Raw genomic sequence first — 15,361 nt, forward strand, 5'->3', positions numbered from 1 at the left:
CTGCGATCCCTCCTTCTTATATTCAGTTGTTACTTAATATTTGTGGCTAACAATTACCCATAATGCAACATGAAATCCACCCTCAATAAGCAGAATGGCTTTTAGACACATACACACACACTCAGCTTGTCCTGTGATGGTAGAGTGGAGTCCTAGCTTAGAGCAGTGGTCCTCAACCGTGGTCCTCAAGCAGGGCCGGCGCCACCACTAGGCAAATCTAGGCATTTGCCTAGGGCGGCGGCCACTGGAGGGCGGCATTTTGCCCCCCGTGCCGCGGGGGTACCTGTCCTGCGGCGCTGTGTATTTAAAGCTGGCGGCGGAGGCAGCGGGGGGTCCCTGCAGTCAATAAGAAATAACGAGCGCTATCCGCCGGGCTATGCGGAAGCGCTTCTGTTGTGAAAACACTGTCCGCATGCTGATTGGCTGAGATTCAGACAATCAGCGTGCGCCGTGCGCCCAGTGTTTTCACAACAGAAGCGCTTCCGCATAGCCCGGCGGATAGCGCTCGTTGACTGCAAGGACCCCTCTCTGCCGCCGCCGCCAGCTTTAAATACACAGCGCCGCAGGACAGGTACCCCCCCCTCCCCCGGCACCGGGGCGCCCCCACCCCGACTCGCCTGGGGCGCTCCGGTGCCTTGCACCGGCCCTGTCCTCAAGGCACACCAACAGTCCAAGTTTTATAGCTATCCAGGCTTAGGCACAGGAGACTCCATTTTTACTTCAGTCAGCTTGCTTATACCGTCTGCGAATAAGCAGAGATAACCATAAAACCTGGACAGTTGGTGCGCCTTGAGGACCGCGGTAGGACCACTGCCTGAGAAGGCCATGCCAAAACCTCTCTGCTCACTAAATCATTGCTTTGTGACTGTGGTTGCCACGGTAATCGCATGCAAATGTTGAAGTTCATTAATAGCAGCCTGAAGAGACAATCCAAGTAAAAAATGGTGATTTATGTTGAAAAAATATAATTGTCCCCCCCCCCATGGGAATGCGGTTTTAATAAAACATCATTAAAACTTCTGCTATTGCCGCTAATGTAGACATAACCTAACCATGAGAAGTCTGTAAAGTAACAGCATCAGTCTCCTGTTCCTTACGGTGTCCAGAAAACTTGGATGGCTCTTTGGCACATTCCTTCAGAGATGAAAAGGACAGAAAAAAAGCCAAGGGGGACATCCTCTCCCTACAAAGCACAGATGGGAACGAGAAAAATTCCCTTAAACAGATGCCAACATTTGATCATCAACAAATGCACTAAGTGTGAGCAGAGGACAAGTGGTCGGCTCTCCATCTGCACTAACCACTAGAACATTGCTGCTAGGCAGATAATGACATAACACAATTGTGCAGCGCCCGCATGAAAGCTGTGCATTCTGGGAAGAAAACTCGTTTGCTCCTATTTCTGGCCATGTATTTCATGAATGATTATTATCACATGTAGTCTAAAGCCAAAGAGCTTATTCTTCGTTATGGGCTATGCTACCTATACACACATAGCTGTGCAGCGCTGCTTACAGGGTAAAGCGGCAGCTGCTGTCAACAGAAAACATTCTCGGAAAAAGAGCCATTTATTATTTAGCAGGTTATTTTCAGTATGTGTTCTCATGTCATGCTTCATTTATGCAGAATTTGCACTGGTTTTAGTATAGAAGACTAAGAATATTTGGGAAATGTGTTTAGGAGCCCAGCAGCTACTGGGGGTTATTCAGGGGGTTATTCAGACAATTGTAACCTACCACTGTATGGTGAGGAAATACAAACCGCACACAGATAGGACCATGGTGGGAATCCAACTCAGCTCCTCGGTGCTGTGAGGCAGTAATGCTAACCATTACACCAGGGGTGTCAAACTCCAATTCATCGGGGGCCGCATCAGCAGTTTGGTCACCCTCAAAGGGCCGGTTGTATCTGTAGGACTCTGTGTCCACTCTTTATTATCATAAATTATTGTCGCTGCATTCAATTATTACTGTTTTTTGTAATAATGTAAGAAATAACTAGCAGGGAGATTGGCTGGGGGCCTGGGACAGGGCACAGTGACGTGACGTCATATCGCCCAGCAGATGACCTGGGTTCGCAGGACTCTCGCTAGAGTTCTGGACTGGTGGTGACAGTGGGACAGATAATGATAATGACCCTGGACACAGGCAGCCGCACTGCAGATTTGTGGGCTCAGGCTGCGGCTGTGTGCTGCTGGCCTGGCTCTCTGCCTGCCCGGCCACAGACTCTGGACTAGACAGACTGGTCTGGACAAGAGACAACACAACTGTGCCTACCCCACTGCCGAACTTACAGTAAATATAATGAACCAACTGATGCCACTGCTGCGCATCGCAGCACCACAGGCAGGAGGCAGCTTACCGGCGTCCAAGTCCGACAGGCAGCAGCATGCACGTCACGGTGTCACTGGCACTGCTGTCAGGCGGGCGTGTGTCACACATGGCAGCGCCGTAGACGCTGCCCGCAGGAGGAGCCGGGGAGGAGTCGGGCACGTCACACAGTGACACTAACAAGTCTGTGTCCACTGTCCTGCCTCCCTCCTCCTCCCAGCGAGCGCCGCGGCGGAGTGACTATCACCCGGCTTCCTCATGTTGTTAGGTATGTCTCTCAGTCTCGAGTCGTCATGTGAGTGTCACTGAATGTGATGTGACACTCACACTGTGATGGCTTCCCGCAGTAATGTAATCGGCGCCAGGCGGGGGTGGGTGGCGGCGGCTGCGCGGGCCACATGACGAGGTCTGGCGGGCCGGATTTGGCCCGCGGGCCTTGTGTTTGACACCCGCGCATTACACCGTCCGTGCTCCCCCTGGTGGCTGATAGTAATGTTAACAACAAAAATATAGGGAGAATGAAAATTAAATCACACTTGCCTACTCTCCTGGAACCAGCAGTAGACTCATGGTCACCCACACCCCGACAAGAGACAACCCTCACATCATCCACTTCCTAATGAAGGGAGCAGGATAGGAAGAATAATGCTGGTAATTGTGGGTTTGTATAAAATGGACAGGGCCAATATGAGGGCCAATTTTTAATACAATGACGTAATTTTGCTGAGTCCCTTCTTTATAGAAATTGCTGGCAGGTAAGAGCCATGTCTGCCCCTTTATTTCCTTTAGGCAATCTCAATCCTATTTGTTTCTTAGACCTTTGCAAAAATATCCATGTCTATCCCAAGCATGTTTAAATAGTTCTACTTCCTTAGCCTCTGCCACCTCTGATGGGAGGCTATTCCACTTGTCCACTACCCTTTCTGTGAAGTAATTTTTCCTCAGATTTTTCCTGTACCCCTCAGTGTCAGTGCATGTCCTCGTGTTCTAATACATCTCTTCTTGTGAAGAATGTTTCCCATGTGGACCTTGGTAAAAACCCTTGATATGTGTGAAAGTCTATATCATGTCCCCCCTTTCCCTTCTCTGCTCTAATGTATACATATTTAGATATTTTAGTCTTTCCTGGTAAGTTTTGTGAAGTAGGCCATGCACCTTTTTAGTTGCCCTTCTTTGTACAGTCTCTAATGTATTTATATCCTTCTGGAGATATGGCCTGCAGAACTGAACACAGTACTGTAGATGAGGTCATACCCAGGGCAGCCGCAAGGTATGCAGGGCCCTGATAAAATTTGGGGGTGTGGCCTAATTGTGGGAGGCGTGGCCCTCCCATGATTAGGTCACGCCCCCAAAATGTTTAAGATGGGTGGGGGGAAAAAAACTCAACCGCCCCATCCCTCAAACCCCCCCACCTCAGCAGCAGAAACACACACCTACAGCATGTGCTGTGCTGACAGCAGGCTCAGCATGACCTCTCACGCCGTCAGTGAGACGCTAATGCTGAGCCTGTTGTCAGCACTGATCGGACCAGGGCTCCCACCGGGCCCCTCCAGCAAGCCTGGTAATTAGTACACCCACCCCCCCCCCCCCCCCCCCCCCCCCCTCTCGGCAGCCCTGGTCGTACCAATGACCTATACAGTGGCATTATTACTTCTTATATCCGTTATCCGAATTATTCCGAAAACCATACTTTCCAGAAAGTGGAAAAAAAAATTTGTTTAGCTAAAAACTCACTGGGGACATTTGTAACAGCACTACTGAGGACATGATATGTAACTGGCACTATATATATGTACAAGAAAATGATTGCTTGGCATTCAAATTCAATATCTGAGATAGTACACAAATTTTGTTTCATGTTTTGAAACCTTGTTTTTTGAACAAATAAAATATATTTGTGTGTATTTTATGTGGTAATAAAATATATTTGTGTTTATTTTATGTGTTTATACTGTACAGCATAAATGCAAGATACTTCAAAATACATCATTGAAATATTAAAATATTCCAAAATACGGAATAATCCGTTATCCAAAATTCTCCTGGTCCCGAGCATTTTGGATACGGGATACTCAACCTGTATAAGGGGTCCATTATAATACTAGTCTTGTGCGACTGGCGCTCTTCCTTTTTCTCCTACCTGCTTTTAAGTCATCTGAAATAGTGACACCTAGATCCCTCTCCTCCTCCGTAGCTTCCATTATAGTACTCTTGATACTAATATTTAACTTTTGAGGTTTTGAGTGCATCATTTAGCATTTTTTTACCATTAAACCATTTTTACCATTAAACTGTAGCTGCCACATTCTCTACACCAGGGATAGGGAACCTTCAGCCCTCCAGCTGTTGGTGAACTAGGCATCCCAGCATGCCCTGCAACAGTTTTAGCATGGCCAAAGACAGTGGCGTAAGTTCGTACCAGTTGCCTGGAGGCAAGATAAATATTGGTGCCCCCACACACTCACACCACCTTATATAAATATATGCATGTGTGCAAAAATTATGTTTAGAATAAAAATAGTAAGACGTATATAGTCCTGCTAGAATGGGGAGTCAGCCACAGAAGTGATATCAATGAATGAACTGATTTCAACTTGCAGGGGAGGAGAGGTGCACCCTTGGGAGCAGGAGCCCGGCGGCAGATGACTCCATTGCCTCCCAGAGTTACGCCTCTGGCCAAAGAGCAAAACTGTAGAAGGGCATTCTGGGATGTGTAGTTCAACAACAGCTGAGGCCCGAAGGTTCTCCATCCCTGCTCTAGACCATTCTTCTAGCCTACATAGATCCTTAATCAATTGTTTTACCCCGGCGTGTCTACCCTGTTGCATATCTTCCCTTCAATACAATTTGCAATGTTACGGACAAAGATAATAAGATCCCTGGTCTAAAGGCCCCCATACACTAGGGCGACTTGTCCTAAGGACAAGTCAGCCCCGATTTCCCCGGCAGCTCCCCGGGGGAGCTTGATAAGATTTGGCACTTAATGTGCCAATTTTTACATGTGATAAATCGGATGCGATTTATCACATGTAAAAATCCGGGGAGCTGCAGGAGAGCTAGCGGTCCGTGGGAGCGGGGACCGGTCCAAGGGGGGGGGGGGGAGCGGCAGGAGGGAGGCTGGGAGTGGGGACCAGTCCGGGGAGGGGCAGGAGCAGGCTGGGAGTGGGGACCGGTCCGGGGAGCGGCAGGAGCAGGCTGAGAGTGGGCCGCCCAGTCTTTGGAATAGGATGGTTTCTATTCTCCCGCTGCTCTGTGGTCCCCACGGCGAGCGGGAGAATAGAAACCATCCTATTCAAAAGACTGGGCGGCAGCTGATTGGCTGAGTTCCCAGCCAATCAGCGGCCACCCAGTCTTTTGAATAGGATTTCTTTCTAATCTCCCGCCGCGCCCCCGGTCTCTGCTCAGCATCTGCGCCGCGGTCCCCGCTTCCTGCCTGCCGCTACATCTCGTGCCGCTCCCCCGGACCAGTCCCCACTCCCAGCCTGCTCCTGCCGCTCCCCGGACCGTTGCCTCCTCATGCCGCTCCCCCAGACGGCTGCACATGATTTATCTTATGTGCAGACTGTCCGACATCTGGATCTGATCCGATGCGCACGGGACCGCTCATTGGATCAGATCAGATGTCATACCCTACGCAATTTGGCCAATTTCACCCGATTTCTCGGCCCAATCCTCCAGAATCGGGTGAAATCGGGGCCAAATCGCGTAGTGTATGGGGGCCTTAAGGGTCCGATACAGACTGCTGTGTCTGTTCGTATCCTAGCAAGCACCACACACACACACACAACAACCCCACCAGCCAAATCATTTTGTAGGGCTGCACACGAATGTGTACGGTTTATGACGATTGAATGATTTCTCCTCCTCTTTCCGGCGCTCGCAGCAGTCACGTGACGGCTGCTTGTAGTAATGCGAAATCAGGCTGGGCGCTGACATCATCCACCCACCCCGAGCAGGCAGGGAAACACCTGCGCTCGCTGGAGCATTCCCAACATTTCTATGGGTGCACCTATTGTTTTTGTGAGCACGCCCATGAAACACTGGGGGTCCACCCAGGAAAGCCCCCTGCCTGTCACTCAGGCTGTGAGCACCTCTACAAAGAAAATAATCCAACAGATGGGGCCTGCACGTGCGCCGACCCCAACTATCGCCGGAGGGAGCGATGCCGGTCTGAATCAGCCCCTAAGTACAGATCCCTGGGGTAATCCACTGGTAACATTTTTCCCCATAGACTGCAGAGCTCAGATACAACCAATGGTGTTCCACGGGATCTCTCAGGAAGTATGCTGTATAATGTAGACAGCCAATACTTTGTGATCATAAACAGACACAACACCCAAATTAAATATTAATTTAATCTTCTGTGCAGCTTGAAAACAAAAATAAATTTTCTGTGCGTTAAGAACCTCCCACCACCAAGGCTAGCTCATTCTGACAAATGCCCTTTGTATTTGGTTTTGTAGCACTTGGTCGGTTTTCTTGGCTGCAGTCCATATACAGCGATAAAAAGTACATCAGATTCCAATAAAGGAATCACACCTGCAAGGGTAGTCCGATGCTGCAGAGGAACAGATCTCTCATCAAACTGCGGTTCCATAGTTTGGTCAATAGGCGGCTAGTGAGCAGTGCTTCTGTCTGATGCATGCAATTTCCACATCAGCCACTAGATGTCAGCGCTAACCTTTATATGCAGTTGATCATGCAGCAGCCATAAAAATACCGGTATATATGTATTATATATACGATGTTTTTTGCTACGTCTCCCATAAATAATCATTGTTCGCAAGCACCTGAGACAACTTCTGGTTGTAGGGTCTGTAGAAATCCAAGAGGAGCTGTCTGGTGTGAGGAAGCATAGGCCCCAGGCTGCGGTCTTCTGGGCGACGGCTGTTGGAAGCTTGTTTTTTTGTTATGGAGGCCTCCTGTTCTTCACTCAAAGGTCCTGCAAATATGAGGACAGCACCTATTAGGCCGGTACTTTCCCGTTGTCACAATTTTTGAAGTCATTCCATGTTTTTGCCAACCAAAGTCTAGCTCTCCTACATAGTCAATGCAGTTTAAAAAGGGGTAGATATGATATGTTTCACATAGAGGATGTTTTCAAGACACTTGGGACGAGATGTATCAAAAGTAGAGACAGATAACCTACCAGCCAATCAGCATCTAACTCTCAATTTTCAAGCACATGGCAATCAGAAGCGGATTGGCTGGTATTTTACCTCAGCTTCCTTATCTCTATCCTAGCCTTGATGCATATCACTCTGAGGCTGGTATGTACCAATCACTTTTGGAATATTGCGCCACGTACTACATTGTTAGTAATTGCATATGTAGAAACATATGTGATTAGTAACACAAATCAGAACTGTCCATTGTGACCAGCACCGGTCATTGGACTACAGGCATGTCCAAACTATGGCCCTCCAGCTGTTGTGAAACTACACCTCCCAGCATGCAGTGCCATAGTTTTAGCAATCCCTAATAACAAATCTGTGGCAAGGCAGGATGGGACTTGTAGTTTCAGAACAGCTGGAGGGCCATAGTTTGGACATGACTGGACTACACTGTTTATGAGTGAAGCGGCGGTTGGGGGTGGGGGCCTGGTTTGGAGATGGTGGGAGGGATCTCCCATCCACTACTTCAACTTCTGTGAGGGGAGAAGTCACAGCTGATTCCCTTGAGCCGCCCGGCAAACGTCTCGGGGCGCAAGACTGCATGTGATCCTATGGAACCTTGGTGCAGCACTGATAATTTCCGGCTACGATCCAATGTGCATGGGACCACGCATTGGATTGGATGCGATTTTGGCCATTTTCATCTGATTCCTCCACCCGATGCCTTGGAATCAGATGAAAAGGGCCCAAATCACGCAAGTGGAAGGGGACCGTAAGATGGTGACTGTATGTCAGTGTTGTGTGATGCACAGATGTCCGTGTAGGACTTGCACGAATGAGGAACGGGGAAGTTGGGGCCTCATTCGCAGTTTTCACGCAACAAGGTGATTATTGACGCATATGTGCTGCTGCGATTTCGCTCGCAATGAGGATTTTATGGAAAGATGATTGACAGGTGGTAACCATTTGGGGGGGAAATACAGGTGTGCCATGGCCATTTGGGGGCATGTATCTGCATTTTACTGCAGCCATAAGCCAACACTTAGCCTTGATGGTCCTCGTATAGGCTATGAATGTGAATGCAATTGCAAATGAGTTCACTTGCTAATATTAGCAGCTCTATAGCCTAGAAAATCACATCTGCGTATAAACATGAATTGGGCCCTAAGATAACTATTTTGGTCAATTATGAACACATACCTTCACTTTTCTAGATACATTCATATTTCATACCAACTGTCCCGCAGTCCTGATATTTTTGGGGCTGTCTCTCTCCCGGTGGTAGGTGAAAGTTGCGTGGAAGCCTTGTCACCGCTGCTCAGCACAGCAGAGCAACAAGTGAAAGGAATAGATGATGTGCAGTGCGAACAGCATCTATCCACTGAGCAGGGAGCACATGACGGCAGCCCAGCATATTGGATAGAACACCTAATTGTAAACTGGAGCTTTGCTGTGAGGCCCCACCCCTTCATAGTCAGGCCACACCTCTTCACTGCAATACTACACCCCCTTTTCATCTGCACACACCTTGGACATGTGAGTTATCACACTTTCATGCTGATGGGAGGCAGGGCTGCCACTAGAAATTGTGGGGCCGGGGACAGATTTCTAGTCCAGCCCCCCCTCACTTGCCACCCTGCTCCACTGGTCACTTGGGGGGGGAGCAGAGTGAAGTAAAGATAAGCGCAGGGTCCCCCACCTCCCCTTCCGCTGTCCTGCCCCAGCTGAATCCCACTGCTCCCAGAGCGCAGTCTTCTCCACCACCTCTGGATGCTGGCGGTCATTTCAAATATGACACCAACTTGTAAGCTAATCAGGGCTCGCGGCCCAACAGCCAATCAGAGTTGCTGCTGGTATGCAATCTCTGATTGGCTCACTCACAAGACAGTGCTGCATTTTAAATAGCCGCCAGCATCTGGAGGTGAAGGAGAAGCCTGCGCTCCAGGAGCAGTGGTCATCAGCGAGGGCAGCGGTGCGGTGGGCTGGATGAGTGGCCGGGGCCCTTCCCTCTCTGTCAGAGTGGCCAGGCCCAGGACAGCTGTGCCCACAGCACCCCCTTGGTGGCAGCCCTCATGGGAGGTACAGATAGGTCACCAGTAGAACAGAATTATCTGTACACATTGCTCCCTAAATGATTACTTTACACATATACAAAAAGGCCTTAGAAAATCCCTTTATCTTGGGTTTAGACTTTGGGGTAAATTTACTAAAAATGGAAGTCTATTGAAGAGGGTATGTTGCCCATAGCAACCAATCAGATTCTGCTTCTTAATTATTTTGCACCTTCTAGAAGATAACAGAATCTGATTGGTTGCTATGGGCAATATAGTAAATTGACCCTTTTGTCTAACTAAACAAGCTCTGTACATACCGAGACCAAGGAACTTGTACACCAGCCTCATGCTTTGTGAGATGTTGGCGGCATGATCTTCCAATCGGAGAACGAGAAACTGATCCGGGTCAAACACGGACAGCCAGTCCCACAAATAGACCACATAAAGGCCGACTTGTAGCCGCACCTGCATTATTATATATACAAAGTATGATTAATATACTGTATACAAAAGGACAAAAACACACTCTATAAATACTATCAGCAACATAAGAATAGATGCATAGGATATAACAGACCACTAATACCCCTTTCACACTTGCAAAAATATCCCGGGTTTTTGCACATGAACGCGCATCAACCCGGGATTTAGCTCAGTGTGAAAGGGTCTTGGACGAATATCCCGTGTTCAGCAATCCGGGATTTAGAACCCGGAATCAACACCGGATGGGGTCAGTGTGAACGGGTATTCCGGGTCAGCGTGACCCGGATCCTGTTCACTGCAGTGAAAATGCGCCGCTGGGAGGTGCTGACACCTCCCAGCGCCGCCCCGGCCAAGCCTCCAGATGACATCACCTGCCCGACTTCATTCCGGGTCGGGAGGCCAGTGTGAAAGCACCTGCAAGCTGGGTCGCACCCGGAACTTAGATCCCGGCTTGCGACCCGGCTTGCAAGTGTGAAAGGGGTATAAATGTGGTCCTCTTTCTAATGTTACCTCTTTCGTAGTGGGTGTGGTGCACTGGAGTGGTGTCACAGTGAACATATAAACAGTTGTTTGCAGAGATTGTAGATGTTAGAGGATAGAAGACCGGTGTTTTGCATCTGGGCATGCACATTTCTGTGCATGTGCAGACACAGGGTGCAAGCGGGCACGACGAACTACATGTTTGCCATCTCGCTCGCACCTAGCAGTGCAGGGGGGAGGCATGGTGCGGCGGCGGGGGGCACAGCCCATGGGAACGTCTAGCGTTTCATGGACGCTCCCATGAAAACGTTGGGCATTCCCATGGTCATCACCCCGTGCGGTGACGCGAGTGCGTGGGGGCGGGCATTTGACATCAGCTGCCTGCCTGCTTTCCGCACAGGGCGGTCGCAGATCAGAGACACCATAGAGGGGTCTCTGATCTGCGAGCACTGAAGAAAACATTCAATGGTCACCGATTATCAAATTATTTCTCCCCTGCACCCAAGGCTGCGAACGGATTATTATGCAAATCAACCATTCGCAGCCGTGCAGGAGATTGCGGCGTGCAGGGGGGCAGCTGGCACTTCAGGCAGCCTGCGCAATTTATATCACACAAAACACTGCAAACGTCCACCTACCTCCTCCTACAAGCCCTTCACTAGCTCTCCTTCCCTTTTAGAACCCAATTCAAGTGTACCACACTTCTCATTGTTAATATTCCACACAGAGAACCTGATTCAACTTGGGCCGTAGTTTTGAGAAAATTTAAGAAAATACAACTCCTGGTGCTAGCATGTCTAGCAAAAGGCAAGGTCGCTGGGTCCCACCCCATGATGCAATAGCAAAATCGCAATAATGTGAGCACTTCACTATATACAGCCAAGCATGTGCCGTTGCGCTTCTTTTGCCCAACTCCCGACTTATCCCTACTGTATGTGGCTTTCCTGGTGTTGCAAAACTACAAGTCTCATCATGTTCTACCAGCTACAGTATCAGCTGGCAGATCATGCTGGGTCCGCACATGTACTCCAGGGCTGGCTTATACCTGTCACACACCCCATCCTATGCAATAATCAGAATTGCTGCATTGGCCAATGAGACTCCGAGTCCTAGCTGCAGAGCGGGGCACATTTGAAATTTTGGAGACTTGTGAATTCCTGCAAGGACTATCTGGGGAAATATTAACGAGCGTTGGGAGTAAGGAACAGAAGACTAATGAGCCGCATCTAATTAAATCCCAGCAGCCTAACCAAATGCCACCATCCCCAGGTACTGATTGGAACAGGTGTAATGCTTGCTGGCACCGCACACGCAGAATCCCCAGGGGCTGCACGTACCGGCAGTATGTTAGCAAAGGTGGTGTTGTAAGCGCAGGATCGGAGAGAGGAACCTTGCAGGCAGCTCTCAAACATCTGCAGCGACTCATTCACTTTGTCGTTAAAGTCTTCAGATGACTTGTTTGCAATGGCGAAGTACAGATAATCTGAATACAACCTGTACGGAGAAAGCACAGCAATCATCGTAAGCGTCAATTAAATAGTGAGCAAAAAAACTACATTCAACATCCTGACTGCTACTCTACATGTACACTGGGCATGCACGTACAGCAATGCAGAAATATACACATTTTGGGCCAAATTCAGACAGCAAAATTGTTCTCAAAATGTGCTCAGACAGTATATATACCCCAGCACCTCCCCACGCTCAGACAGTATATATACCCCACCACCTCCCCCCTCTAAGACAGTATATACCCCAGCACCTCCCCCCCGCTCAGACAGTATATATACCCCACCACCTCCCCCCTGCTCAGACATTATATATACCCCAGCACCTCCCCCTGCTCAGACAGTATATATAACCCAGCACCTCCCCCGCTCACACAGTATATATACCCCAGCACCTCCCCCTGCTCAGACAGTATATATAACCCAGCACCTCCCCCCGCTCGCACAGTATATATACCCCAGCACCTCCCCCTGCTCAGACAGTATATATAACCCAGCACCTCCCCCGCTCACACAGTATATATATCCCAGCACCTCCCCCTGCTCAGACAGTATATATAACCCAGCACCTCCCCCCGCTCACACAGTATATATACCCCAGCACCTCCCCCTGCTCAGACAGTATATATAACCCAGCACCTCCCCCGCTCACACAGTATATATACCCCAGCACCTCCTCCCGCTCAGACAGTATATATACCCCAGCACCTCCCCCCGCTCAGACAGTATATATACCCCACCACCTCCCCCCTCTAAGACAGTATATATACCCCAGCACCTCCCCCCCCCCCCCGCTCAGACAGTATATATACCCCACCACCTCCCCCCTGCTCAGACATTATATATACCCCAGCACCTCCCCCTGCTCAGACAGTATATATAACCCAGCACCTCCCCCGCTCACACAGTATATATACCCCAGCACCTCCCCCTGCTCAGACAGTATATATAACCCAGCACCTCCCCCTGCTCACACAGTATATATACCCCAGCACCTCCCCCTGCTCAGACAGTATATATAACCCAGCACCTCCCCCGCTCACACAGTATATATACCTCAGTACCTCCCCCCTGCTCAGACAGTATATATACCCCAGCATTTCCCCCTGCGCTCAGACAGTATATATACCCCAGCACCTCCCCCCGCTCAGACAGTATATATACCCCAGTACCTCCCCCCTGCTCAGACAGTATATATACCCCAGCACCTCCCTCTGCTCAGACAGTATATATACCCCAGCACCTCTCCCCGCTCAGACAGTATATATAACCCAGCACCTCCCCCTGCTCACACAGTATATATACCCCAGCACCTCCCCCCCGCTCAGACAGTATATATACCCAAGCACCTCCCCCCGCTCAGACAGTATATATACCCCAGCACCTCCCCCTGCTCAGACAGTATATATAACCCAGCACCTCCCCCTGCTCAGACAGTATATATACCCCAGCACCTCCCCCCGCTCAGACAGTAAATATAACCCAGCACCTACCCCTGCTCAGACAGTATATATACCCCAGCACCTCCCCCTGCTCAGACAGTATATATACCCCAGCACCTCCCCCCGCTCAGACAGTATATATACCCCAGCACCTCCCCCCGTTTAGACAGTATATATACCCCAGCACCTCCCCCTGCTCAGACAGTATATATACCCCAGCACATCCCCCAGCTCACACAGTATATATAACCCAGCACCTCCGCCTGCTCAGACAGTATATATACCCCAGCACCTCCCCCACTCAGACAGTATATATACCCCAGCACATCCCCCAGCTCACACAGTATATATAACCCAGCACCTCCGCCTGCTCAGACAGTATATATACCCCAGCACCTCCCCCACTCAGACAGTATATATACCCCAGCACCTCTCCCCGCTCAGACAGAATATATAACCCAGCACCTCCCCCCACTCAGAGAGTATATATACCCCAGCACCTCCCTCTGCTCAGACAGTATATATACCCCAGCACCTTCCCCTGCTCAGACATTATATATACCCCAGCACCTCCCCCCGCTCAGACAGTGTCACACGTAGCCGCGACGGAGCGCGGCGGGTACAGTACTCACCCGTCCGCGCCCGCCGCCGGCTAGCGTGTGCAGGCTCCGGTCTGCGGTGTGCGGGTAGCGGCAGCTCTGGGTAGGGATGGCAGCAGTAGTGGTGCCGGGAGGCCGGCGTCGCCATCTTGGTTGAGGGCAGGAGACAGATTGGCCCAGAGTGGAGGTTCCCTCCTCATCCTGTGCTGACAGCCAATGGCAGCCATCCCCTGGGGATATAGGGGATCTGCCTAGGCTGTTCAGTGTCAGTGCAATGAGTCTTTGGAGTCATTCACAACTCCTAGCTGATTCCCGGATCCTGGCTCTTTCTCTCCTGACTCTGGTGCCTTGCTCCCTGCATCTTGCTACAAGGAAGTTTTCTCCTGACACCAATGCTGCAAGTCCTACCTAGTGCTTGTTCCTGCTTGTGTCCCAGAATTACCCTGCACAGCTTCCCGCTGTCCTCCTTCATACAACTCATTCATTCCATCATCTTTCAGTCATCCGGATCCATTTCTTCTGTCATCAAATCAACCTCCTTCCGGATCCTCATCTATGTACTCTGGCTCACCAAGTATACGTTTCCAGATTTCCCTGCCCGTTATTAGTATTGTGCTGGACTCTATTTAATTTATTCCAACTGTCACTTAAAGAAGTATTTGAGTGAAGTTTATCATTTATGAAATCCGTTATTAAACCTGCACGTTTCAATCCTACTCCTCCTGGTCCGTCTCCGGTTCCTGTGCACCACACGACTCCATCCAGCCCTTTAGCCGTGACAGTTTGCACTGACCCGATGGAATCGGGTGAAGCACAGGCCTCCATGACGGATGTTCTTCAAGGCATCATGGCTCGATTGGAACAAGTAGAGACTACCCAGCGTCAAGTGGCTCAATTTCTCCATACCTTGTCATCACCTCAGGCGGCTCCCTCAGTTTCAGCAGCACAAACCTCCGGAGCTTCGACCCCTGCTGCTCCCCCTGGGCCAGCTGCTCCTCACCAGCTACACCTGTCAACCCCCAGTAAATATGACGGGTCCCCGAGGGGGTGTCGAGGATTCCTGAATCAATGTGACGTCCATTTTACCCTCCAGCCTTCCAATTTCCCCTCTCCCAAGACTCGGGTGGCTTACATCGTGTCCCTACTGGCGGGTCCAGCCCTGGAGTGGGTGTCCCCCCTTTGGGAGCGTGCGGATCCCATCCTCAATAACTATGAAGAATTTGTGGCCTCCTTCCGTCGCATCTTCGACGAGCCTGGCAGAGTGTCCTCCGCAGCCACGGAGATCCTAAGGATTCGTCAGGGCAGTCGCCCAGTGGGACAATATGTCGTACAATTTCAAACCCTGGCTTCC

General features: G+C 50.0%; 1 protein-coding gene across 3 annotated transcripts in view; it reads right to left on the bottom strand.

Annotated features, from left to right (window-relative positions):
- Positions 1–6,667: 6,667 nt before the first annotated feature.
- CHST15 (carbohydrate sulfotransferase 15) overlaps positions 6,668–15,361 on the bottom strand; it is a 79,673-nt gene continuing 70,979 nt past the window's right edge. For all 3 annotated transcript variants that reach the window (XM_083149432.1, XM_083149430.1, XM_083149431.1), the window contains exons 6-8: positions 11,799–11,955; positions 9,816–9,963; positions 6,668–7,272 (exon numbers count right to left, since the gene is read on the bottom strand). In XM_083149432.1, the coding sequence (XP_083005558.1) occupies positions 7,085–7,272; positions 9,816–9,963; positions 11,799–11,955 (493 nt within the window). In that variant the 3' untranslated portion in view covers positions 6,668–7,084. The remainder of the gene's footprint in view (positions 7,273–9,815; positions 9,964–11,798; positions 11,956–15,361) is intronic.

Source organism: Crinia signifera, chromosome 6 (assembly GCF_055691185.1).
Source record: "Crinia signifera chromosome 6, ASM5569118v1, whole genome shotgun sequence".
In the NCBI taxonomy this organism is placed as follows: domain Eukaryota; kingdom Metazoa; phylum Chordata; class Amphibia; order Anura; family Myobatrachidae; genus Crinia; species Crinia signifera.